General features: G+C 33.4%; 1 protein-coding gene across 1 annotated transcript in view; it reads left to right on the top strand.

The window, feature by feature from the left end:
• kcnq1.2 (potassium voltage-gated channel, KQT-like subfamily, member 1.2) overlaps positions 1–18,208 on the top strand; it is a 133,785-nt gene extending 115,577 nt beyond the window's left edge. The window contains exon 20 of the mRNA XM_042753170.1: positions 17,113–18,208. Coding sequence (XP_042609104.1) covers positions 17,113–17,265 — 153 coding nt within the window. The 3' untranslated portion in view covers positions 17,266–18,208. The remainder of the gene's footprint in view (positions 1–17,112) is intronic.
• The last annotated feature ends 7,252 nt before the right edge of the window (positions 18,209–25,460 follow it).

Raw genomic sequence — 25,460 nt, 5'->3', positions numbered from 1 at the left:
GTTGTCTAATGTCAATCATATGCACTATGTGGTTGTATTGTAGTTGTACTGTGTATAGTATAAATTAAACTTAAAATTACACTCTAAATTAAACAAAAATGTCGTGTAGTCATTAGTGCATTTCTGAACCGTACTGACTTGTAAAACTATGTAATGCAACTAAATAAAACTTGAATTTAAGGTACTATATGTGTGCGTGTGTTCTATCTTTTATTATGTCCACATTATTTTACATAATATAATTTTCTAAATAATCAAATGATATATATACAGTATATATAAATATATATAGTATAAACATACACACTTTATATGGTACTATTTAACATTTCCAGGCTGTTTTGAATGTACTATAAACTGGTTTTCGTGCTTCCAAACAGTGCAGCATCTGTGAAATGGATTATCAGTGAGTGAAACCAATGGGAAGTGGGCAACTCTCGCGCTCTCTCTTCCTTCTCTTCTTTTCGAGCTCGTTATTGTCTGCCAGCGCTCACCAGATGTGCAAGTCCACTTTATTTTGCCGCTTAAGATGCATACTTAGCATTTTGCAAGCGCCACTGATGACTTTGCAAGCTGTGAACGCCTGGAAAAAGGAAAGTGGTTCTGTCTATGGGTTCCCCAGGTGTGCGGTTCCTCAGGGACTCGACAGACCTGTATGATTTCAGCAGACTTCATCTCAGATGTTCTTGTCATTTGTCTTTTGTCTTTATAGAGTTATTCTGACACTATTCTTAGCCAGAGTTCTGACTTACAGCGTAAATCCTGGTCCACATTGCAGCTTATTATGAAGCTGTTGATGGCAAAGTCAGACTTTGACGTGGCTCCAGTCTGCCCTGACTCTCTTTAATTAAACCCCTGATGGTAAAGGCTTGTGGAAAACCCCACATGAAAAAACACACTCATAAACTCAGTATTCATATATATACTTCACACAGAGCAGGTGATGCATGCACACATAATAACAAAACAACGCTGTTATCTCCTTCTGTTCATTTCATACAGGCACATGTAAATAACAGAGAAGAGCGGGAGATGAAAATCTGTCTCTTAAAGGAGTGGATCGCCTAAAAATTAAATTGCACAATCATTTATGCCATTTTTATTGCCAGTATGACTTGGTACATACTGTAGCACACAAGTTACGTATGGACTACTTTTGTCATACTTTTATGGTACTTCATGATGGTTTTTGTTTACAATCATATGGGTTTATGAGTGAAACGTGTTTATGTTTATCATTTATAACAGTCATAAATAAAACAGCAGTTAAAAGAGTCATAATTTTTTTTTTTTTAAATACGTTTTTCCCATGTATTTATGAATGGAGCATTTTATGGTAGTTTATGATGTTTTTTGTTTAAAATAATATAGGTTTATGACTAAAACATGTTCTTGTTTATCATTTAAAATGGTCATATAGAATAAATAAATAAAATAGAACCTGAAACTGTCATAATTTAGACATAAATGTCCATTTTCATATTTTTTCTATGTATTTATGACTGGACTATCACCTATAATCATACTATGAACTACCTATATGATACATTTATGGTACTTTATGATGGTTTTGTTTACAATATAGATTTATGAGTAAAACATGTCCATGTTTATAATTTAAAACGGTCATAAATAAAACAGCCTTTAAAACAATCATAATTTTGATAAGTTTTTTCCATGTATTTATGACTGGAGCAGCACATGTAGTCATATAAACTACTTTTATGGTTCTTCATAATGGTTTTTGTTTAAAATCATTTTTATTTATGACTGAAACATGCTCTTGTTTATCATTTAAAACAGTCATGTAGAATAAATAAATAAATAAAGCAGCACCTGAAATTGTCACAATTTAGACGTTAATGTCCATTTTCATTTTTTTTCTATGTATTTATGACTGCACTATCACCTATAATCATACTATGAACTATGATACTTTTATTGTACTTTATGATGGTTTTGTTTAAAATATAGCATTTATGAGCGAAACATGTTCATGTTTATCATTTAAAACAGAACAGCACTTAAAACATAATTTTGATGTTAATATCCATTTTCAAGGTTTTTCCTGATATTTATGATTGTACTATCACCTATAATCTTATTAAATGTGATACTTTCATGCTATGTCATGATGATTTTTGTTTAAAAAATGTTCAAATTTAATTGTTCAAAACATGTATCTATGAAGGAACTATTACCTACCTTCTACTTTTATGATACTTTTCTGGTGTTTTTTAATCATATGGATTTAGAACAACATGACAAAGAATGAATGAAATGTCTTTCATTTTTAATGAACTATCCCTTTGAGTAACATCTGTTGAGCACTACCTGTATGAAACTGAGAGCTTGTTCATTCTGGAAGCTCTTTTTGTGCTTGTTTTTTACCAGTCTTGCCCAGGCTGGTTTGACTGATTCTAGATTGTACCGTCCAAGTGTTTCAAATAAAAGACGTGGCAATTATGCGTGTTAATCCATCATAAGGCATTAGATAATGATACATTTATGTAGCTTAATATGCTTGTGCCTTTATATTAAACAGTAAGCATCACTGGCAAGGAAATTCCTCTGTAGATATGCCACTATAAATATCAGATTGCAGCGCTGCCGTGTTGAGATCCGTTCAGTCAGGCTCTGTTTGTTTTTGTGTTTGGATTGCGATCTCTCCGGGCTCATAGTTGTTCTTTCATTTGTTTGCTTGTCTCCATGTGATGCTGTCAGATCTATTTACACAACTCCCTTCTGATTGACTTCTATTCTCAGACCGGAATAAATGTCCATTTTTAGGCACTTCTTGTTTAAATGCTTGAGTATCCTTTTTTGACATTCCAGGACCTCAACTCAAGATGTGAGGTTAAACGGGCAATTATTTTTCATTTTTATGCAGTTTTATTCCATTACATTTCTTAGCTTTTTATCTATTCCATTCCAATTCAGTCCAATCTATATTATGTTCAATTGTGTCTGTTATATTCATTTCCATTCCATTTCAAACTATGCCATTCTCATCAGTTTCATTCCATTATATCTTATTTATTCCAAGCTATGCAAGTTTTAATTGTGTAAAAAAAAGAAGAAGAAAAAAAAACACTGCTGTGCTGTGATTGGACGGAATGTTGCCACATCAATTCCTGGTTCTCATTGATTATTGAGTTTTGATTGGGTGAAAAAGACACTGCTGTGCTGTGATTGGACGGAGTGTTGTCTCACAGACTTGGCTGCTTTGAAACGCCACAAAAGAGAAGTTTGTTTGCACAATAAACCTCAGGAGACATTAGACGGTGCCACCCGTCCATAAACACTCCTGTTGTATATACAATTGGCTCCAAATGTCTGAGACCACATTGAAAATCTGGATTTGTTTTTATTTTCAACTTGAAATTGCAACGTTTTGGAATTTTAATTAATGTCAAACAAAAAAAAGTTGATACAAAATGAATAAGAAATGCTCACTATATCTAAGTGACCAAGCAAATAATAAGACTCTTTGTACATACATTTTTTTAATTTCCTTTTAAGCTCAAGATGCCCTTTGGATCATCTCTAATCATACTGAAGTATGGGTTAATTTCATGTCTACATCACAAATAATGAAAACTGTTGTTTTAAATGAGAAAATAATTCATTTTTAAACATTTTTACTAGTTGTCTCAGAGTTTGGACGCATATATACAGTTGTTGTTGTTTATTATTAATTAAATTAATGCTTTTTAGTTAGCAGTGGTGCATTAAATTGATTAAAAGTGACAGTAAAGACATGTATAACGTTACAAAAGATTTCTATTTCAAATAAATACTGTTCTTTTATACTTTCTGTTCATCAATGAATCCTGAAAAAAAATAAAAAATGTATCAAGGTTTTCACAAAAATACGAAGCACAACAGTTTTTTTTTAAACATTGATAATAATATGGAAATCAGCATATTAGAATGATTTCCAAAGGATCATGTGACACTGAAGACTGGAGTAATGATGCTGAAAATAAAGCTGCGCATTACAGGAATAAATTACATTTAAAAAAATACTACAATAGAAAACAGTTCTTTTAAATTGTAGCATAAGCATAAGTTCAATTTTACTTTATTTTACCCAATAAATAAACAAATAAAAACATAATTGCATAACATAAGAGACTTCTTAAAAAAAAAAAAAAAATTACTGACCCAAACCTGTCTACAGTAGTGTATTACTGTATTTCTACAGTTTCTGTGTCATATTTATTTTATTATTTATTTTCCCACCATGGTTTGTGCACTCAAAACAGTCCTAATTTAGCAGCTAATGACCATTTTACTGATATTTTCCAGGTATTTATATCTAAACCATCTTGATTCACCAAACCCTAACCACACGAACAAGATCCTCATTTTGTGTCTTGTTATTTTATTCTCGATCATGAGATTCCAGCTCGCCCTGGGACGTCCTGTCCGACATACGCCCGTCCCTGAGACCCACCGGAGCGACTCGCTCTTCCACAGCCATCCAAAATAGAAACCTCTGAATTCTCCCTTGAATGCGTTACCTGTATTTATTTCCTTGTGACTCTATTTCTGTCGCACTGAGTCAACAGGCACCGGTGCTAAAAGAGGCCTGTGATTCGCCCCTGACTGTGTTCTTTCAGAGCTGAAGGGGAGGGAAGGTTAGACGGGCGCTGCTCGTGTTTACCCACAATCTAAAAATACCAGGCTGGGCCTAGATTGGAAATGGACAAAGAGGGATGGAAGAAGGGAGTGTCATGCTGAGCAGGAAGGCTTTGTTTGTAGGTTTATTGTCACCTGTGTCGCCCTTTCAGTGTATTCGCTCAGAGAAACGTGACAGAGGTCATGTTGAAGTTTACAATCTTTCAAACTGCCTTAACTTCCGAAATGTAAAGTATTTCCGGAAAAAACAGAAATAAAACGAATATTCAGTAGGACTCGAGTACAGAATCTGCCCACTTGTGCATTATTATGAATCCATTGTCTGTAAATAATTACAGTACCATAAAAAATATGGCAATGCTCAATAGAGAAAACTCTTCTGCTCACCAAGGCTGCATTTATTTGATTAAAAATACAGTAAAATTGTGAAATATTGTTACAATTCAAAATAACTCTTTTCTCTTGCATTATATTTTAAAATGTAATTTATTTCTGTGATGCGCAGCTGTATTTTCAGCATCATTAGTGCAGTCTTAGGGGGCAGCTGTGGCCTAATGGTTAGAGATTTGGACTTTCGAGTCTCGGTGCTGGCAAGAGTGGTAGGTGGGAGGGAGTGAATGAACAGCGCTCTCTTCCACCCTCAATACCCATGGCTGAAGTGCCCTTGAAGCAAGGCACTGGACCCCAGTTGCTCCCCGGGCGCTGGATATAGCTGCCCACTGCTCCGGGTGTGTGTTCACGGTGTGTTCACTTCTCACTGCTGTGTGTGTGCACTTGGATGGGTTAAATGCAGAGCACCAATTTCGAGTATGGGTTACCATACTTGACAAATGTCACGACTTTCACTTTCTTTAGTGTCACATGATCTTCAGAAATCATTCTAATATGATGATTTGCTGCTCAGGAAACATGTCTAAATATTAGAAATATTGAAAACAGTTGTGCTGCTTCATATTTTTGTGGAAACCATGATGCATTTTATTTTTCAGGATTCTTTGGTGAGTAGAAAGTTCAAAAGCGCAGCGTTTATCTTTGCTGGATAAACATATTAATTTCTCAACAAAATAAAAATAAAAAATACTGACCCCAAAAACTACATTTTTTGTTTATGGGTTACAATTATTGCCAGAACAATGTCTTATTTTTTGCATGTATGTTAATAATAATTTTCTTAAAGCAGATTAAAGTTGTGATTAAATCAAAATTAATCCTATTTAATGATTAAATCAAAATTAATCCTATTTTTTATAAATACATGTTAATTGTCTTATTCTGAAAAAAACAATAATAATAATATTTGCTTGCTTCGCAATCTTTAATACAAATTGCTTAATTTGTCCTGCCCTATGTTTTTTTTTACCTGTTTGAGAGCCGATTCACTCTTAAATACATCACAATATGGTGAAAAATTATTTAAGATTTACATGAAACAAATAAACATTATTTGAAATAAAATAAAATATAAAAAAAACTTTAACATATTTTATTTAAGCTTGTTTGCCAAGACAGCACTTCTCATTTTCATTTAACTTACTTAAGTAAAATAACAAAAACATAAATTAAAATGAATAGAAAATTTTGAAGAAAAATAATAATAAAAAATAACAAAACACAACAAAATGACTTAAACTTTAACTTAGATACAAATGAGAGCAGAAAAATACAAAATAAAATTTAAAATATTAACAAAAACAGAATCACACCGAAATAACACTGAGGTGTTTCTAGATTCATTCGTTCAATAGTTATGAACTCGTGTGAATGGCCTCAATGCAGTTCATTGAAAGAAGCTGACAGGAAGGCGTCAGGATGTAAATAAATAAGAAGAAAGGATGAACCCGTGGGAGAAAGCAGCGCTGAAAAAACAAAATCAACTCACCTCACGTCACCATTCATCCACATACATTCCTCTCTCATGCCACACTATCCACGCTTACAGTAAGAACACGTATGGCGGCTCATCTTCATCTTTTCCCACGACATATTTAAATAATCCGCTCCCGAGTGACATCATTTCCCAGCATCACAGAGCCCGACAGAGGCTAGTGGGTCATTTCCACCTGGAGGGATCACAGAGTGAAGTACAGTGTTTCTGGAAGCTGATCATGAATGAATGTAAATGCAGAATTCAGGGGATTGTTTGTGATCTAAAGATGAAATAGTTTCATGTTTCTGACGGTTATCGGCAGGGAAATTCCACACATTCAAAGGAAGGTGACATTAACCGCAGGAATCTGAATTCCAGCTTTGTGGCTTATACATCACGATAGTATCATATAGACATGTTCACCATTATCCTGACCTTTATGGGTTCATTCATGTCATACAAGTTGTGTCCGTTTTTATGCACTTCACATTCTCTTCTGCTCACCATGGCTGCATCTATTTGATCCAAAATACAGTAAAAACAGTAATATTGTGAAATATTATTACAATTTAAAGTAGCCCAAAATAAGCCCATTTCTGACACAGAATAAACAAAATCAAGGTAAATGTGACTTATTTATCATTTTGACTTTTTTTTGCAAGAAATAAACTCAGATTTGCGAAAAAATGATTCAGGATTGTAAGATAAAAAGCCATAATTACTTTTTATTATTATTATTATTATTATTATGTGACAGAGACAAAAAAATTAATTGTGAGATGTAAACTTAAATTCTGAGGGAAAAAAAATCAAAATTTTGAAATATAAACTCAGTTCTGAGGGGGGAAAAGTCATAATTTTGTAATATAAACAGAATTATGAGGAAAAAAATGTAATTTTGTAATATAAACAGAATTCTGAGAAAAAAATTGAATTTTGAAATGTAAAAGTAGAATTCTGAAAAAAAAAATGTTTTAGAATTTTGAAATATAAACCCAGAATTTTGAGGAAAAAAAGTCAAAAAATGTAAAATACACACGCAGTTCTGAGGGGAAAAAAAAATTGAAATTTAAACCCAGAATTCTGGGGGGAAAGGCAAAAATAAACTCAGTTCTGAGGGGGGGGGGGAAATCAGAATTTTTAAATATAAACAGAATTCTGAGGAAAAACAATAATTTTGTAATATAAACAGAATTCTGAGAAAAAATAGAATTTTGAAATATAAACTCAGAATTCTGAGAAAAAAGACAAAAATATCAAATAAAAAATCAGTTCTGAGGGGGAAAAAAAAGGTCAGAATTTTGAAATGTAAAATTAGAATTCTGAAAAAAAAGTTTTAGAATATTGAAATATAAACCCAGAATTCTGAGGAAAAAAGTCAAAAATGTAAAATATAACCTCAGTTCTGAGGGAAACTAGTCAGAATTTTGTAATATAATCAGAATTCTGAGGGGAAAAAAATAATTTTGAAATATAAACCCAGAATTCTGGGGGGAAAGGCAAACATTTAAAATATAAACTCAGTTCTGAGGGGAAAATTTTTTTGAAATGTAAAAGAAGAATTCTGAGAAAATGTTTTAGAATTTTGAAATATAAACCCAGAATTCTAAGAGAAAAAAAATTGCAAGATATAATGTCCAAATTGTTAGATTAAAAAGTCCCAATTTCCTTTTTTTTATTATTATTTTTTAATTCTGCGGCAGAAACAGGCTTCCATACTTCACTATATGAATATTTTAAAACATAATTTATTGCTGTGATCAAAGCTGAATTTTCAGCATCATAACTCCAGTCTTCGGACATCATTCTAATATACTGATTTGCTGCTCAACAAACATTTCTGATTATCAGTGTTGAAAACTTCATATTTTTGTGGAAACGGTGATACATTTTATTTCTCAGGATTCTTTGATGAGCAGAAAGGTCTAAAGAACCCCATTTACTTGAAATAGAAATTGTTTGCAACATTATAAATGTCTCTACTGTCACTTTTGATCTTTGCTGAGCAAAAGTATTAATTTCTTTTAAAAATTGTAATATACAACTTTAAATGATAAGTATTTATTAAAATGAACATTAAGCTGAACAAATGCTATTGTTAGCTGATGTTAGCTACTCAGTTTGTCTTCTTGAGAAATGATCGGCTGAGGTTCACGTTGGTCATGACTGGAATGCTGAAATATCGCATTCATACGTTATTAATTTTCCATTCACATGATGACGGGCACCTTTTCACACGCAGCTCGACTTCTGCCAACCGTTTCTCAGCTGTCAAACACCTGCACAAACAGGGCCCTACAGTAATTCAGTTTCCTTTTGCTCTGTCTGGGCCTTTTAGTTGTTAACTAAAGTAAATGAGTCGGACTGTGGTTTCAGGGCACTGTATTTGATGATCATCACTGCTGCCCTGGACGTATATAGAGGTGCTGTTGGATCTTTGTTGAACAGTTGTGGTAATTAGAGAGTGTTGCTTTAATGAAGACTTCACAGAAGGTTTAATTGAGTAGCTGGGTGGGTGGAAGGCGGAGTCGGGGGTGTGGGTGTGGTTTAACAGCTGTCACTCCATAAAGAAACAAGTGTTCAGTCAACAAGCCCCCACAGGCAAAATACTGCATCTGTCCCCACACACTCACATTTATGTGACACTTGTGCTCCTGCGTGTGTGTGTGTGTGTGTGAGAGAGAGAGAGAGAGAGAGAGAGATGAAGGAAAATGCTTTTTTTTGGCCTTTAGTGAATGAATAATCTCACAAAGCTTCACAAATTAGTACTTCACAAGAAGAAAATATATATATTTATATTTGTATTTCTTTATTTATATTTTATTAAATTATATATATATATATATATATATATATATATATATATATATATATATTATATATATATATATATATATATGAAGAGTAAAAAACAGATAACTCCATTTTAAACAATTTTCAATTACATTCCAATTAATCTCAGTCAAACTGCATTTGGGCTATTTTGATTAAGTAGAAAGTTATCTGAAAAAAAAAGAAAAGAAACGGAGTTATCTGAATAAAATCATGATAACAATAAAAAACCTGATTTTTGAAAATGTAAAAAAAACAGGGTTATCTGTCAAATAAACTCTTCATATATATATATATATATATATATATTATATATCTATATATATATATATATATTATATATATATATATATATATACTATATTATATATTTTTTTTTTTTTTGTCCCTAAAAACAGTTTTCTGATTTTCTTCATGCAAAATACAGTTGTTTTATTTATTTGATGAAATGTGATAGATAGATAGATAGATAGATAGATAGATAGATAGATAGATAGATAGATTTTTTAATGCAAAATAGTTAGATATTTACATTTTCTACATAAAAAATATTCAATATTCAATACAATATTCATTTTCATAAACAATAAATTACCCAGCTTTCCAGTCGAAAGCTCATATGTGCACAATAGTGAGCAGATCTGGCTTCATCTTTATCTAGCCATGTGGACACATTTCAGAGGTGACTGTGTAAATAAAGCAGTGTTTCAGAGGCCAGAAACACACACACACACACACCTTCGCCCCGTACTGAGTGTGTGAAAGGGGGTCTGTGACCACGCCTGCCCTTGGCCTCCATCAGGGACCATTAAAGAGAGACACTCAGCTGTCTGTCTGCACAAATGTTTAAAGGGCCAACTGGCCCCATGTTTACTGGCCCCTTTAAACAGACCCTAAGATCCTTTCAGATGACGTTAATCAACTACAAACTGACATGAATCTAAAGACTGAAATATGTCAACAGAGAAGGAGGATTTACTGGTGAATATTTTATACCAGCAGAAGCAGCTCTGTTTTGTTGCCATCGAAAATCTTTTTTGTGGGACGGAGAGCATGGAGAAACGTTCAGCCAAATGTGACAGAGAATCAGGCCAAGTTCAATTTACTCTCGTCATTTTGAACCATTTTTATTGCAGGTCACGGCTATAAAACTTAAACTGAATATATTCTGCCTGATATAAGCACCTTATTTTAATGCTGCGTTTTTAGGTTCAGTTTGCGGTTAAATATATTCCAGTATTTATTGTGCTTTTTAATGACTTTGTGTTTTTGTTTTATGACTATTGGTGCTTCAATCATAATGAAATAGAAATTTGTTGTTTTTAATGGAACAGTTCATCCAAAATTCATTTCATAGTCGCCCTTATGTCGTTCCAAATCTGCACTATAAAAAATTATTTTCCAATTTGTAAAGTTAAACAAAGCTTATTGAAGTGCCTTTTACAAGGAAATACTTTTTTCATTCTTTCTCCTTCAACATTTTGAAGTTTCTTTATAATTATTTGTGAAATTTATCAGCAATTAAGTTGTAATGCTGTATGACCATCTTGCATCCATGAAACACTAATGAAGATATTTTGCAGAATGTTCATGTTGCTCTTTTCCAAATAAATTAAATGGTGACCAATGGCTGCCAATAAATAAATTAATTAATTAATTAAAATAAAAGGATGATAACCGCCATATATAGGATTCTGTGCTATGATGATTTTTTTTTAATAAAAAAAAACAAACATTTTAAAGTCGTTATTTACAGAAGATCACAGCAAACATTGATTCTTGTGTTTTGTAACCGAATGTGATGCAATTTTGAATATGCCAAAAATGACAATTGTTTTTTTTTTTTTCAATCACCCAAATCAGATTTTTCAGACCTTTATATATCTAATGCTAAAATGTTTTTTGTTTTTGTTTGTTCCATATTGTATTTTTAGTGAAAAGTGAATTAAATTTTAGTCTTTACTTCACATAAATCATATAACCATATATATATTCGGTATATTATATGATATAATATAACGGTCTCTTCTGCTCATCAAGGCTGTATTTATTTGATCAAAAATACGAAAAAAAAAAAAATGAATATTGTGAAATATCATTGCACTTTCTAATATTGGTTTATACATATATGGATTTGGGGGTTTTTGTGTGTGTTTTTAAAGCTTTGTGTTGCACAAATTGTTTTGGAATGATTATTTTTAATTTTTTAGGTGAACTTTTCTGTATTTTGTAGGTCATGAAGTTACCGTCACCTTCCATCTCGTCTGATTGTTTTCACTCTGTCTGTCCTTTGTGGGAATGATAACAGTGTCCCTGTGAAGCGTGGCGTCTGATGTACGGTACAGCGAGCGGACCTGAGCTGTCCTGCAAGTGTGTGAATGAGAGGTGTTTGTTCTGCTGGAGATTGTCACTCCTCATGAGTGAAACGGAGAAACAAAAGCAGCTTTGAGAGATTAGGCTCTGCCGCGGCCCCCTGGAACGCTTCTGGCCTCCGTGTAGCGGCACGTGGCAAAGACCTTGATACTTATCATGTGCGTCAGGTGCTGCTGACACACTTCCTGCTCTAGAAAACAGGCCTCCCTCCTTTCTTCATTCTTTCATTCTTTGACCTTCTTTTGTTCAGGGACAAGGCCAAAAACTTTTATTAGTGGGGGTGTCATGGTGCCCTGATTCTTTCTTTCTTTTTTCAACTCTCTTTTTTTTCTATTCAATTCAATTAAATTTAAATTCAGTTGAATTTTTTTTTACTATAAATTGAATGTTGAGCTAAACGAGTTTGAAGGTTTATAGGTATCTATCTATCTATCTATCTATCTATCCATCCATCTGTCTATCTGTCTATCTATCTATCTATCTATCTATCTATCTATCTATCTATCTATCTATCTGTCCATCTATCTATCTATCTATCTATCTATCTATCTATCTATCTATCTGTCCGTCTATCTATCTATCTATCTATCTATCTATCTATCTATCTATCTATCTATCTATCTATCTATCTATCTGTCTATCTATCTATCTATCTATCTATCTATCTATCTATCTATCTATCTATCTGTCTGTCTCTGTCTATCTATATATCTATCTATCTATCTATATATCTATCTATCTATCTATCCATCCATCCGTCCATCCATCTATCTATCTATCTATCTATCTATCTATCTATCTATCTATCTATCTATCCATCCATCCATCCATCCATCCATCCATCCATCCATCCATCCATCACGAACATTTAGTCATTCTTTGAAAATGACATTTAAATTAATTTCTCTAAATGTTAAATATTTTAAAATCTACTTTCATTCAAATTCAAATTTAAATCCTTTCATATTCAGGAATTGAACTGTAATTTGAACGGAATGCTTGATTCTCAACTCTGAATGATGCACAACCCTGCTGGCCATTACGTGTGTGGCTTGTTTTAAGCTATTCATTAGATTGTTTTGAAAAACACATGAATATGAGTCCAATGACTTGCAGCTCAAAGGACAGATGAAGTGCATGTACGCTGGGGTGTTTAGTGATGTCAGGTGTGTAGTCTGGGGTCCCTGCATGTGTTGGGGACAGCTGTCCTCGTATCACATGTCTTCGCAGCCCTCCATACAAGCAGAAAAACATGTACATGTCTGAGCAGCCGTCAAAAGCTCAAAGTTACACACTTTCAGCACTGAAAATACTTCATCTGAACAGACTTGTAACACTAACTAGTAAAGTTCAGTGTGTGCATCGTCCCGGAGTCTGTCATCATGGTGGAAATTCAGCTTTATAAAAATGTAAAAACAAGAGTTTAGTTGAGCACACAATCTTTCTGCACACATTTATCATCCGTCCAGAACAGGTTGACTCGTGCGAAGTGCTGAATGTGAGTTTTAGTGACCTGAGCGAGTGCACAGAAACGCCCTTTAGCCAAGATGAATGAGTCTGTTTAAGCTTGGCAGATACAATATGTTCTTTGTGTTTGAAAAAAGAAAAAAAAACACAGAAAGATGAGAGAGAGAGAGAGAGAGAGAGAGTAATGTTGTAGGATGGTTGAAGGCAGTGAAAGAAGTGAAAAAAGATAAATGAAACAAGTAAAGCACAGGGATTTGGTTGAATCAACAATGAAAGTGGGTAGAAAAGAAAGAAAGAAAGAAAGAAAGAAAGAAAGAAAGAAAGAAAAAAGATTAGAAAGAAAGAAAGAAAGAAAGAAAGAAAGAAAGAAAGAAAGAAAGAAAAAGAAAGAAGAAAAAGAAAGAAATGAAAGACAGAAGGAATAAATAACTAAGAAACAAATTAATAAAAAAAAAAAAATGAAAGACAGAAGGAATAAATAAAAGAAGTAAAGGCTTTGGTTAAATCAACACCACAAAAACAAATGAATAAAAGAAACAAACAAACCAAAGAATGAAAGAGAATGAATGAAAGTAAAGCAATAATGAATATGAGTAGACAGGAAAAAATCAAGTATAATAAATAAATAACAAATAAGAAAATGAGACAAATGAAGGAAAAAAATAATAGAAAGTACAAGCAGAGGTCAGACTTCACTATATAATAGATAGATAGATAGATTCAAGTATTTGTGATTCTGAGAATGCATGGCGACTAGCACTGTATATATATCAAGGAATGAAAAAGAGACTATCTGCCATGTCATGACATCTGTGGAACTATGGGCCGAAAGGCCATATATTCCTGAAACTTGATAGATAGATAGATAGATAGATAGATAGATAGATAGATAGATAGATAGATAGATAGATAGATAGATAGATAGATAGATAGATAGATAGATAGATAGATAGATAGATAGATAGATAGATAGATAGATAGATAGATAGATAGATTGATTCTGAATTTTGCACGACATTGCAACACATTTTAATGTTTTTTTACCAGCTAAAAATGGACATCAGGTGCAGGATGCCTCATAAATCTTGTCAAGAATGACCTCAGTCCAGGCATATAACAGTGGACATCTGCAGTGTGTTTTTAGGGTCTCGTGAATAAAACAGCTGCTTTAAGACTCCAACCAAAACACAGTTTATCTTGGTCGCTAACAGTTTCTTCAGGCATTTTTGCAATCTAAAGCTCTGGCTACACTCCAGCCTCCAGGCTGACACGTGAAGACGCAGCAGAAACAAGCCTACGCTTCATCAGCGGCTGAAGAACCCCAGAGCTCTTATCAGCACAATGAATGAACGGAGCTCATAAAGATTCAGTTCTTCTTTTTGGGGAGATGATTATTGACTTATCCATGATAGATAGTCTGCTTAAAGAAAGCAAAGTCTGTCTGCTGTTTTGCATTTCATCTTCAGGAGAAGAAGATCCAGCTGGCAAAACTCAGAAATTATTTACTACTATTTAGCTGAGCAAAATGCAAGTATTCAAGGAGCTGCTGTTGCTGATTTCTTTTCTAAGTGTTCGTATTTTTTACATGGTGGACGATAAATTGAGCCATAACAAGAGACAAGCACTGCAAAAATAACGTCTTTTTTTCTGGCTTTTTTGACTTCTGGTACTTTTAAAACATCTGTAAATGAATAGTTCACCCAAAAAATGAAAATTTAATAATCAGCTGTTTTTGAATAATCAGCTGTTTGAACTCTCATTCTGACGGCACCCATTCACTTCCATTGGTGAGCAAGTGATGGAATGCTACATTTCTCCAAATCTGATGAAGAAACAAACTCATACACATCTTGGATGGCCTGTAGGTGAGAACATTTTCAGCAAATTCTCAGTTTTTGGGTGAACTATTCCTTTAATAACTAATTAATAGGTTAAATGATACACTTGACTGCTTTTCTGCACTTGAAATGTCTGTTTTGCTTCAGAAACTCCAAGAAAACAAGTACCTTTGCTGTTCGTTCTTGCTTGCATTGGTGGTGATTTGGGTGTAAAACATCAAACCCACGGCCTGTTCTCAGAGCAGTTTATCACACACTAAAGTTTGCGAGGTGAATTTGCAGTCCAAGCACAATTTCTGTGGCTGTTTTAGAGTTGTTTTTCCTGGGGTCTCCACGGGTCAACGTGCTCCGGCTCCACAGACCAGAGGAATTCCTAATCTGAGCGTAGCGCCTCGCTTGGGAATGCAGATAATGCCGTAGATTATCAATGACATGTTTATGGTTCAGATTTATATTTCCCCTCTAACAGGCAGTGAATGCTCCTTCTCTTTATGAAAATATATTTATGTGGGCTCGCAGTGAAACGGCGCACTGTTGAGCGCAGACCTTCTCGTGGCTTGTGTTGGCGTTTCAGGTTACTGACGGCCTGCTTTTGTTTTGTGTGTGTGCTAGACGGTTAAATGATGACTAGCGAGGGCTCATAAACTGGGTATTTTAAGTAGCTATCTGAAACGAATGACCCATTCTGAAAGAAAAACACACATGCATGAAGGGCTGTTCTGAGAATTTGTGTTAATGTCACAATGTTGTTTGATGTGTGCTGTTCTTGTCACCTATGTTCTGACCTTTTCGCAAAATGCATTTGATTTTGGATTTTCAAGTATTTATTTAAATATACTGAAAGTATCCTGACTGGGTGAATGTTATGAAGCACGTCCAGGTCATATTTCACCCCAAAATGGGTCATATCTCTTAAAGTGAAAGCACTCTTCAAGAGAAAATGCTCTTAAAGCTCTCGTTTGATCTCTGTCCCTTTAAGTTGGTGTTAGATGATTGTCAAAGTCTTTAAAATAGAAAACGAAAAAGAAGAAATAATATGAAAGCATAACTTATTAAAATGAAAGTCAAATGAAATATCTAATATAAGAATGAATGAATAACCAATATGGTGCAAATACAATGAATCTCATAAGAGATTATTTTGCATTAAGACCATTAAAAAAAAAATTGATGCAGGGATATTATAGTTAACTAAAACTATTTAAGACTAAATTTAATAAAAAATGTAAAACTGAAATGTCCTTGATTTGAATGAAATATAATGAAAATAAATTTTTACTGATGTAAAACTTTACTTATTTTATTCCAGCAAGTTACCAGAGCAACATTTCACATTTTCATTTAGTTTAAATTGATGCACTAAAATAACTAAAACTAAAACAAAAATTAATAAAAACAAAATAAACATTATTAAACATATATATATATATATATATATATAATATTATATATATATATAATAATATATATGTATATAATGTATATATATATATATATTTAAAAGAAATAATACAATTATAAAACAACAGCAAAATTATTAAAATTTAAGTAAAATTAAAATGAAAACAGAAAATATTATTTATTTATTTAATGCAAAAAGATATATTATAACGTGTATACATCAATGTAGTAATTGTTGCATGCTAATTTAAATAAATAAAAAAATACAATAATGAAAAAATAATGACAAATGTCAGTGCAAAATTAATTAAATTATTTATTGATTGATTATGGCCATATTTTTTTATTATATTATGTATAGAATTATGACCACAAGATCCTCTTAATATACTTCAAATGGTCTTTTTAATGCTTTTTCATGCAGCAATACGTGCCTTTAGTGTAAACAATAACGTTTTGTTAGAAATAATCTTACCACACATCTCTGAGTGGACTTGATTTTTGATAGGCCTGATTGTCTTTCTCCAAGGGTTAAATAATCTGAGGTTAAGTGCATTACTGGAGCACAATGGTGATTGTTCGTGGATTAACCCCTCGCACAGCCTTTTTAGTCAGTAGCCCGCAACAGCCCACCACACAAAATCCAGCAAAACAGCTTAATTTCTCAGATCAATGTCTCTTTGTTTGTAGGTGCTTCAGATGGATGTGAAGTTGGAGAACGTCCTGAAGATCCTGACGGAGCATTTCCAGCCCAAACCAGAGCTGCTGCAGAAACCCAGCCAGTACAGCTCTCGCGTCACCGTCATGAAGCGGCTGGGCGTCAGCATGGACGACAGCCAGTGACCCGCTCGCCACCAGAACTCACGCTATGCATTGTGGGAAGCGCCGTCCGAGAGGAAGAACTTGCGTTTCCTGTTTCTGTCTAGGAAGTGAACAGGGCGAAGAAGAAGACCTGGATGTCCCTCAGAATCTCCTAAACTGTCCGTCTCTAGTCATTCGATTGGTTTTATGGTCCTCAAGAGATTCGAGCGGTGGTGTTTCGAGTCTGTGGGACCCGTTTCGGATGGTTTTTGCAAACCCAGAACAAAGGTTGAAATCATAAATCACATTTCCAACCACAACACGATCCAGAGCCCGCAGGAACATGAACACGTTGATGTATGGCTGTGGTAGGACTTATCAAAATAGCAAAACACCCATGATAGATCCTAATGAAGTTCAATAATGCGCTGAGATGGCTGTTGGTGTTCAGACGAGAGCCAAGATTCCCAACAGCCGATCTGTCAGGACTCCTATCGCGTTTTTTCCCTTCGTTCGTTTGAGCGAATCTCTGATAATTAAACGTCGAAAGACAGAAAAAGCGGTTCATTTTCAGAAACCACAAAGCCGTTTTGAGGAAGGATCTGGCGTGAATCCGTTCATCCTGGATCTTTTCACCAAACATGTTCGTCTGTTGGCCGTTTGCCTGGTGCTGAATTAACATGGAGGGGGTTTTGTAAAGCAAAAAGCCACTGAGTATGTTACAGTGATGTACAGTAAGGGGTGTTTTTACTCCTAAAACCATGGTAAAATCACTGCAGCTTCAAGTGGCTTATTGCTTTAATGAAATGCCGATGACAGCAAAATGGGGAAAAAAATATGGAAATACTTAATATATAGGTGATAAAGAACAGAATAACCATTTTCATATACACTACAATTCAAAAGCTTGGGGTTTGTAGGATTTTTAAAATGTTTTAAAAGTCTTTTATGCTCAGCAAGGCTGCATTTGTTCCATTGAAAATACAGTAAAAATTGTTAAATATTCTTACAGTTTAAAAGAACTGTTTTAACTGTTTGAATACATTTGTAAATTATATTTACTTCTGTGATCAAAGCTGAATTTTCAGCATCATTACTCCAGTCTTCAGTGTCACCTGATCTTCAGAAATCATTCTAATATGATAATTTGCTGCTCAAGAAATATTTCTGATTATTAACAATGTTAAAAAAAAAAACAGTTAATGTTTTTGTGGAAATCGGATTATATTTTGTTGTTAGATTTCTTTGGTAATTAGAATGTTTAAACGAACAGCATTTATTTGAAATATGCATCATTTGCGACATTAAAAAAAAAAGAGACTTTTAATCAATTTAATACCCCCTTGCAGAATGAAAATATTAATTTCTAAAAAAAAACAATCTTACTGACACAGTTTTTTGAACGGTAGTGTAATTAACATAATATTTATATATTATATAAAACATTTTCACAATTTAAATGTAACATTACTGTTATAAATATTATATATAGTAAGCATTTATACATAATAAAATTCCGTCAACCAAAAAAAAAATATATATAATGCATAATATGCATTCATGGGTGTCTATTTAATTATTGAAATATATTTTAACACTTACCCTTAATTTATCTACACAACAGGAGCTGAAAACCTGAAGAAAATTGGATTTTATGGCTAGATAAGCTTGCATTTTTGTCTTGGAAACTCAAAGACAAGCACTATATCTGAGAAAATGAGTTTAACGCCTGCTGCTGACACGACTGTACAGTTTTATAAAGAAAAAGCCATGTAAATATAGTAGCAATGCCTTATATTTATGTCCACGTAGTGCTGATGGTTTGGATTCATATTCTGCTGGAAAGATAAACTGTGATCTGTTGTAATCATTCGCTCCAGAGAACTGTGGTGTGAATTAAATTGAATTCTGTATCATGTTGCATTCTGGCATCACGCGAGGGTACCTGTCACACGTCAAGTGTTAACGACTCAAGCGTGGTGGAGAAAGTGAAAATGACATGTTTCCATTGGCTTACTTCTCTTCATTTCTCCGCACACACCCCACATTAAAACCAAAAAATAAAACATTCTTACTACCCGCCAAGAACATCACTACTGCTTTTGTCTCCCTGACGGGACCTTGAAAGAGAAGTGGAGTCGTCTACAGGCCCAGCTGTGTACGAGAGAGACACTGTCGGCCTTTCATCTGACAGTCTGTACTCTTTGAGAAGGCCGTTTGATGTCGGAGAGCTGCATCGTCCGCTGTTGGAAAAGCATTAGGGATGCAAACGGCAAGGTTCACTGCTCCAGAGCAAACCGGCGCAAAGCACATGGGCCTGACTGATGATTGATCTTTCAAGGCTAAAAACATACTCCTATTTCCTTCTTTCTCGCTCAGAGGTCTAAGAATATACTGTGATTATTACATTCCTGCGGGCGTTTGGTGTAGGATTTACTTCTTCATTCAGAAATTGCTTGTACATTTCATAAAGAAACAGCAAGCAGCATTGAATTAAATGCAAAATTGTACTGAAATAGTACTTTGTTCAGTGATCTTTATTTATAACTCATTTTTTAAAAGTCTATGAACCAACTTTTAACGATTATAGCTAGAAAATCTGCTAAAAACAACTAGTGTATGTTTGTTTATGAAGCTAAACCAGCAGATTTTTATGTTTCGTTTTCAGTTCGCCTTTATTTCAGGCATCTTTTCTATGATTATTTTTTTTTGACAATATTTAAAACTTTTTTAATAATGTGTTTTTATAAAATATTTAATCCTTTTATTTTTATGTTTTTTGTATATATATATATATATATATATATATATATATACAGTATCGTTTTAGTAAGTTTTGGAAATTTTATTATTTTATCATTTTTATGATTTTCTTTTAAATGTCTCTTATTAATTTCTGTTTCTTTTTAGTTATTTTAGTACTTCAAGTTAAAATTTAATTGATAAATGATGGCTTGCAACTAGCTGAAATAAAGTCACTTTTTATGTTTATTTTATTTCAAGTATCGTTTTAGTATTTTTATACTATATATATATATATATATATATATATATATATATATATCTATATATATATATATATATATATATAAAATTATATATAAATTTATTTATTTATTTATTTAATTTTATTATATGTTTGTGACCCTGGACCACAAAACCATATCATGGGTAAATTTTTTGTATCATCTGATTGCTGAATAAATAATCTTTCCATTGATGTATGGTTTGTTAGGAGGACAATATTTGGCCAAGATACAGCTATTTAAAAATCTGGAATCTGAGGGTGCAAAAAAATCTAAATATTGAGAAAATCACCTTTAAAGTTGTCCAAATAAGGTTCTTAGCAATGCATATTACTAATCAAAAAAATCGCTTTTATATATATATATTATAAAAAATACAAAAAAATATCCACATAAAACAATATCTACACAAAATACCAAAAATATTTTACAAAAAAAAAGAAAAATCTATAATTTTTACCCATACAATGTATTGTTGGCTATTGCTACAAATATACCCCAGAGACTTAAGACTGCTTTTGTGCTCCAGGGTCACATTTTATCTTTTATCTTTTGTTTTAATTTTTGTTTTAGTTTTTGATAATATTTCTGCTGCTATGTCAGGTTTTCCACTCCTGTAGGCTGATTGATAAAACAGAAGTTCGCCAAAAACCCAGCCACCTCCTCCATAACGGGCCCTGTCTGACCTGATGACAGGCCTGAGCCGTGTGCCCATTACTGGGGGGCCACCTGTGGCCCCAGGGCCTGTGAGGAGCTGTGGTGCCGTATGAAAGCAGATATTGGTATGAACAGGTGTGTGGTGGGGGACGCGGGCAGCTGCGCCTCGTGGCTTCTAGAAATAGCAGCGAGCAGCAAACAGTTGCATCGTCGGCTGCTGTGTTTGACCGAGGAGCAGCGGTGACCAGTCCATCAGTCCAGAGTTTACATTTATATTTATTCATTTAACAGATGCTTTTATCTAAAGCAACATACAAATGAGGAATACAACAGATTCATCATAAAGAGGCAAACAAACACAAGAAGTGCTCATAATACAAAGTTTCAGAGTTGCAGTCCCTTTTCTTGAAAGATAAGGTGCGAGTTTTAAATGACTGAATTCAAACCCTGATTTATTCTTAGAACTGAAAATTAATAAAGAAATTATAAATCAATTTTAAAAAGTAAAAGAATTATGCAATTTTATACATCTCTATATAAAAAGATATATTTAATATATAAATTATAAAATTTTATACAAATTGTATATAAATTTAAAATGTAAATGTGTGTGTGTGTGTGTGTGTGTGTGTGTGTGTGTGTGTGTGTGTGTGTGTGTGTGTGTGTGTGTGTGTGTGTGTGTGTGTGTGTGTGTGTGTGCAAAAATATAATTTTCTTCATTTTTCAATTGTCCAGGTTTCCGTCCATGTAATTTCTATGTGAATTTTGGGGTAGGTCTATTGCATATAAAATATGCTGGATGCAAATACATTTTCCACAATGTTCATAAAATATGTACATCCTCATTTTAGGTGGAGTAATGTTCATTCATTTATTTTTGCAAGAATATAAATAAGCTGAAAGTCTGTTGTTTTTAAATGTGCTATATAAATAAATAGACTAGACTACACTAAACATGAAAAGCACATTTATAAAATCCAAGATCCGCGTCAAAAAAAGTCATGTGACTGATGATTGGCATAAAGATCAGGCTCATTTTTTTTATTTTTTATTTTTTTATTTTATTATATATGACTACAACTTCCATTTACATTTCTGTTTGCACCAAATTTCTCTGAAGTTTTCTTGACATGCTAAAAATTTGCATATTTTCTGCATTAGTAAGAATGGCCTAAAATATCGTAGCAGCGAGGACCAGTCCGAGCGACTGTCTGCTGTCTGCTGACCGTATCTGTCCTCATGCCAGATCTGCTGTAGCTCTACCAGCTGCGGGAATGAGGATTGAAGCACATTATGTTGTTACTGAGCAAACATCTGGGCTCGGGGCATGCACACACACACACACACACACACACACACACACACACCAGAGCGTGCATGTGCATGTCCAGCTGCTGCTGTTAAAGCCCTTTAAATCTCAATGAGAAGGCCGATCATCAGCTTCTGAAGGACATGATATAGTCCTAAACATCACAGATCAGAGCTGCTAAAAAGTCAAATAGGGATTACATTAGGGATGGGAATCAACAACTGGTTGGTATTATTGCTGTTTTTACTGCTTTTGAAAGTCATGAAAACAATAAATAAATCTATATATGGTTTATTTGTTATATAAATATTCATTTATTTATTGAAATTAATATATTTTATGTATTGTATGATATATTTATCATACATATTATAAATATATGTTACATTTTTACAGTATATATTAACCCATATAATATAAATATATCTAATATAATAATACATTTTATATATATATATATATATAATATATATATATATATATATATATATATATATATTATATAATGTTTAAAAAATAGTCATTTAAAAACTATATTAATAAAAATGGTAATAGTAAAATATGTAGTATTTATTATAAATAGTTTAATCGGTAAATAACTATTGATTAATAATAAATATGTAATTACAAATTGTATAAATAAATTTACTTCTGATTAAGTTTATTAAATTATTTTTATTAATTAATTATTGGATTTAAATGTCATCACAGTCTGTGAAAAGCATCCAATAAATTTATTAAAAATATATAGAATATAGCATTAAACACTAGATAGTCATTTTATACATATTAAATGATAATATGGCTACTTATAGTAGCCTAACCTTAATTAAATATGTGTCCATGTGTAAACTTTTATTTAATTATTTTTGCGAAAATGCGTCAGAAGTTTTATAAAATGTCAATCATGCTAGATGTTGTATGCACTGTCTGAACCAAACTCATCTGAGTGGCATTAATATTTTCTTTGGAATGTCCAATGAAAAGTCTTCATTAACATGTCATCTGGGCGTAATGAGGTTTTGAAGGTATCCGCAGCCTCACGCATAGCTGAGCAGATTAGCGCAGGACGGATAATGAAGGTCGTTCAGAGCCGGGTTTGGGCCTGCACGCTTCAGGAACGTGAGCTGATAAAAGCCTTTGACTAGCTGCAGGTGCTCGTCTAATGAACGCTGCCACATCTGTGGCCCGGTGCCACTGCTATCTGATGAGATGAGATATGGTGTGATTACTTAGCGCTTGATTCTGTTTTAGTTGATACGTATGTTATAACTTCTACAGGAAGCTAAACACAGTTTTAGCCACTAAAAGCCTTAAATGGTTTTTACAAAACAAAAAATTATTGAAAAACAATACAAAACAAAATATTGTTTGTATGCAGCCAGTGATCGATATTCTCTGTCAAATATAGCAAACTGTCATACTTTCTACTTCCTGCCTTCTAAGGATCCGTTTACACAAAACACAATTGTGATACTTTTCTTTTGTTTTTCTAAAATGCACTATGAGTCTTTATTGTGCTTGCATCGTTTGTAGCATATGACCGTTTAATCCACTGCCTCGTGTTTTAAATGCAAAAAACGTGTTCTACACTGTTTTTCATCGTTTTTCTGTGTAAACATGCGCTAGATGGACGCCTTTGCACTTGTGTTTTGCTTCTTTTGTAGGGTCTCGCGCCTGTGCACCAGAACGCAGTGTCAAGCTGAAAAATAGTTCAGCCTTTAAAAAACGTGTCTAGACTTTTTTGTTTGTTTTTTGTTTTGTTTTTTTTCTTTCTGCTGCCATGCATCTCGCATTTCTAAATGCAAAATCATGTTCTGTCTTACCAACCTGATCTCAGGCAATTCATACATATTTTATGAGGTGGCTAATTCCTAAGAATCGGCATGACCTCACTCGTACGAATTAGCATGTTTTATTGCTAAATTGTACATATTTTACGAGTTCCCCAATTCGTATGAATTCGTACAAATGACCTACCCATCACTGTGGTCTAGACAAATTGTACAAAATCAAATGAGTGAGGTCGTGCAAATTAATTCGAATTTGCCATTTGGTAAAATGCATACAAATTGTTCATGAGAAAGCGTATCCTATTTATCCTACTCTCACGTCTTTTTCAGCGTCTCATGCATGAGCGCCATGTTTTTGAAACACCTTATCAAGCAAAAAGTAGTTACACTTTTTAAAAAACATGTCTCTAGACTTTTTGGGCAGTGGAATAAAAAAAATTGCATCATTTCCTTTTTCCTTTTTTCTGCATAAACTTAGATGGATGTATTTTACCGTTGAGTTTGCATCCCGCGTTTCAGCATTTTAAAAAACATGACGCTCATGTTAAAAGTGGTTCAGCTTTTTAAAATCGTGTCTCTAAACCTTGCATTATTTAAATTTGCATACCTCCACGCACCCGCTTCACGCAGACATGATACGTCATCATTGCGTTCACTATGCTATTTGCAGACTGAGCGAGAATGAAGGGCATTATTATTTTGTAATAATATGCGCTTTGTACTGTAATGTTTTCTCACAAATTTGCATTCAACCCTCCCCCAATGCCATCGTCATCGTGTCGCTGGCTTCTGGTCAGCCTGTGCATGCTTTGGAGAGTGATTTGCAGGAAGGGTGGGATCTTATGCTTTCAAAGCTAGCTTGCTATTGCTACCCTCTCCGAAATCACCTACCCTACTTTTAATATTTTGTATTTGATTTTTTCTAATAACTAACTTCCTTCACTAACTACATTAAACTAAATTAAAATTGGCAACTAGCTAACTAGCTATCTGTCTATATCTGTCTGTCTGTCTGTCTATCTACCTGTCTATCTATATAAATTTAATGTTTAAGTGATGAAAATGTTTTTCGTGGTTTTAGTAATAACAATGGTCTTGTGTTATTAATCGCAAAATTGTGTTCTGTCCTGCAATGCTTTCCCATTGTTTCTTTTAAATAGGTGGAGCTCCTGTTAAACATAGTTCATCTTATGATACCTTTTTTTCCTCATTCCACTGCCTATGTCTCATGTTTTTTTTTTTTTTTTTTTAGCATAAAAGCACATTCTATCTGTGAATGGCCCCTAAATCAGTATGCTAAGATATATTCACTTAGCATACTGTCTTCTAAGTGACTTCCTATGGCACAAAGTTGTTGCCTATGTAGAGCAAAGTGCAGTGGAGGCTTGACCCACTATTAATTTCAATGAAGTTTAATGCAACATGCTGTTGAGCATTAAAATGCACACAAAC

This window comes from Cyprinus carpio, chromosome B25 (assembly GCF_018340385.1).
Source record: "Cyprinus carpio isolate SPL01 chromosome B25, ASM1834038v1, whole genome shotgun sequence".
NCBI lineage: Eukaryota > Metazoa > Chordata > Actinopteri > Cypriniformes > Cyprinidae > Cyprinus > Cyprinus carpio.
The sequence above is the reverse complement of the archived record's forward strand: the minus strand, read 5'-3'. Positions and strand labels throughout refer to the sequence as shown.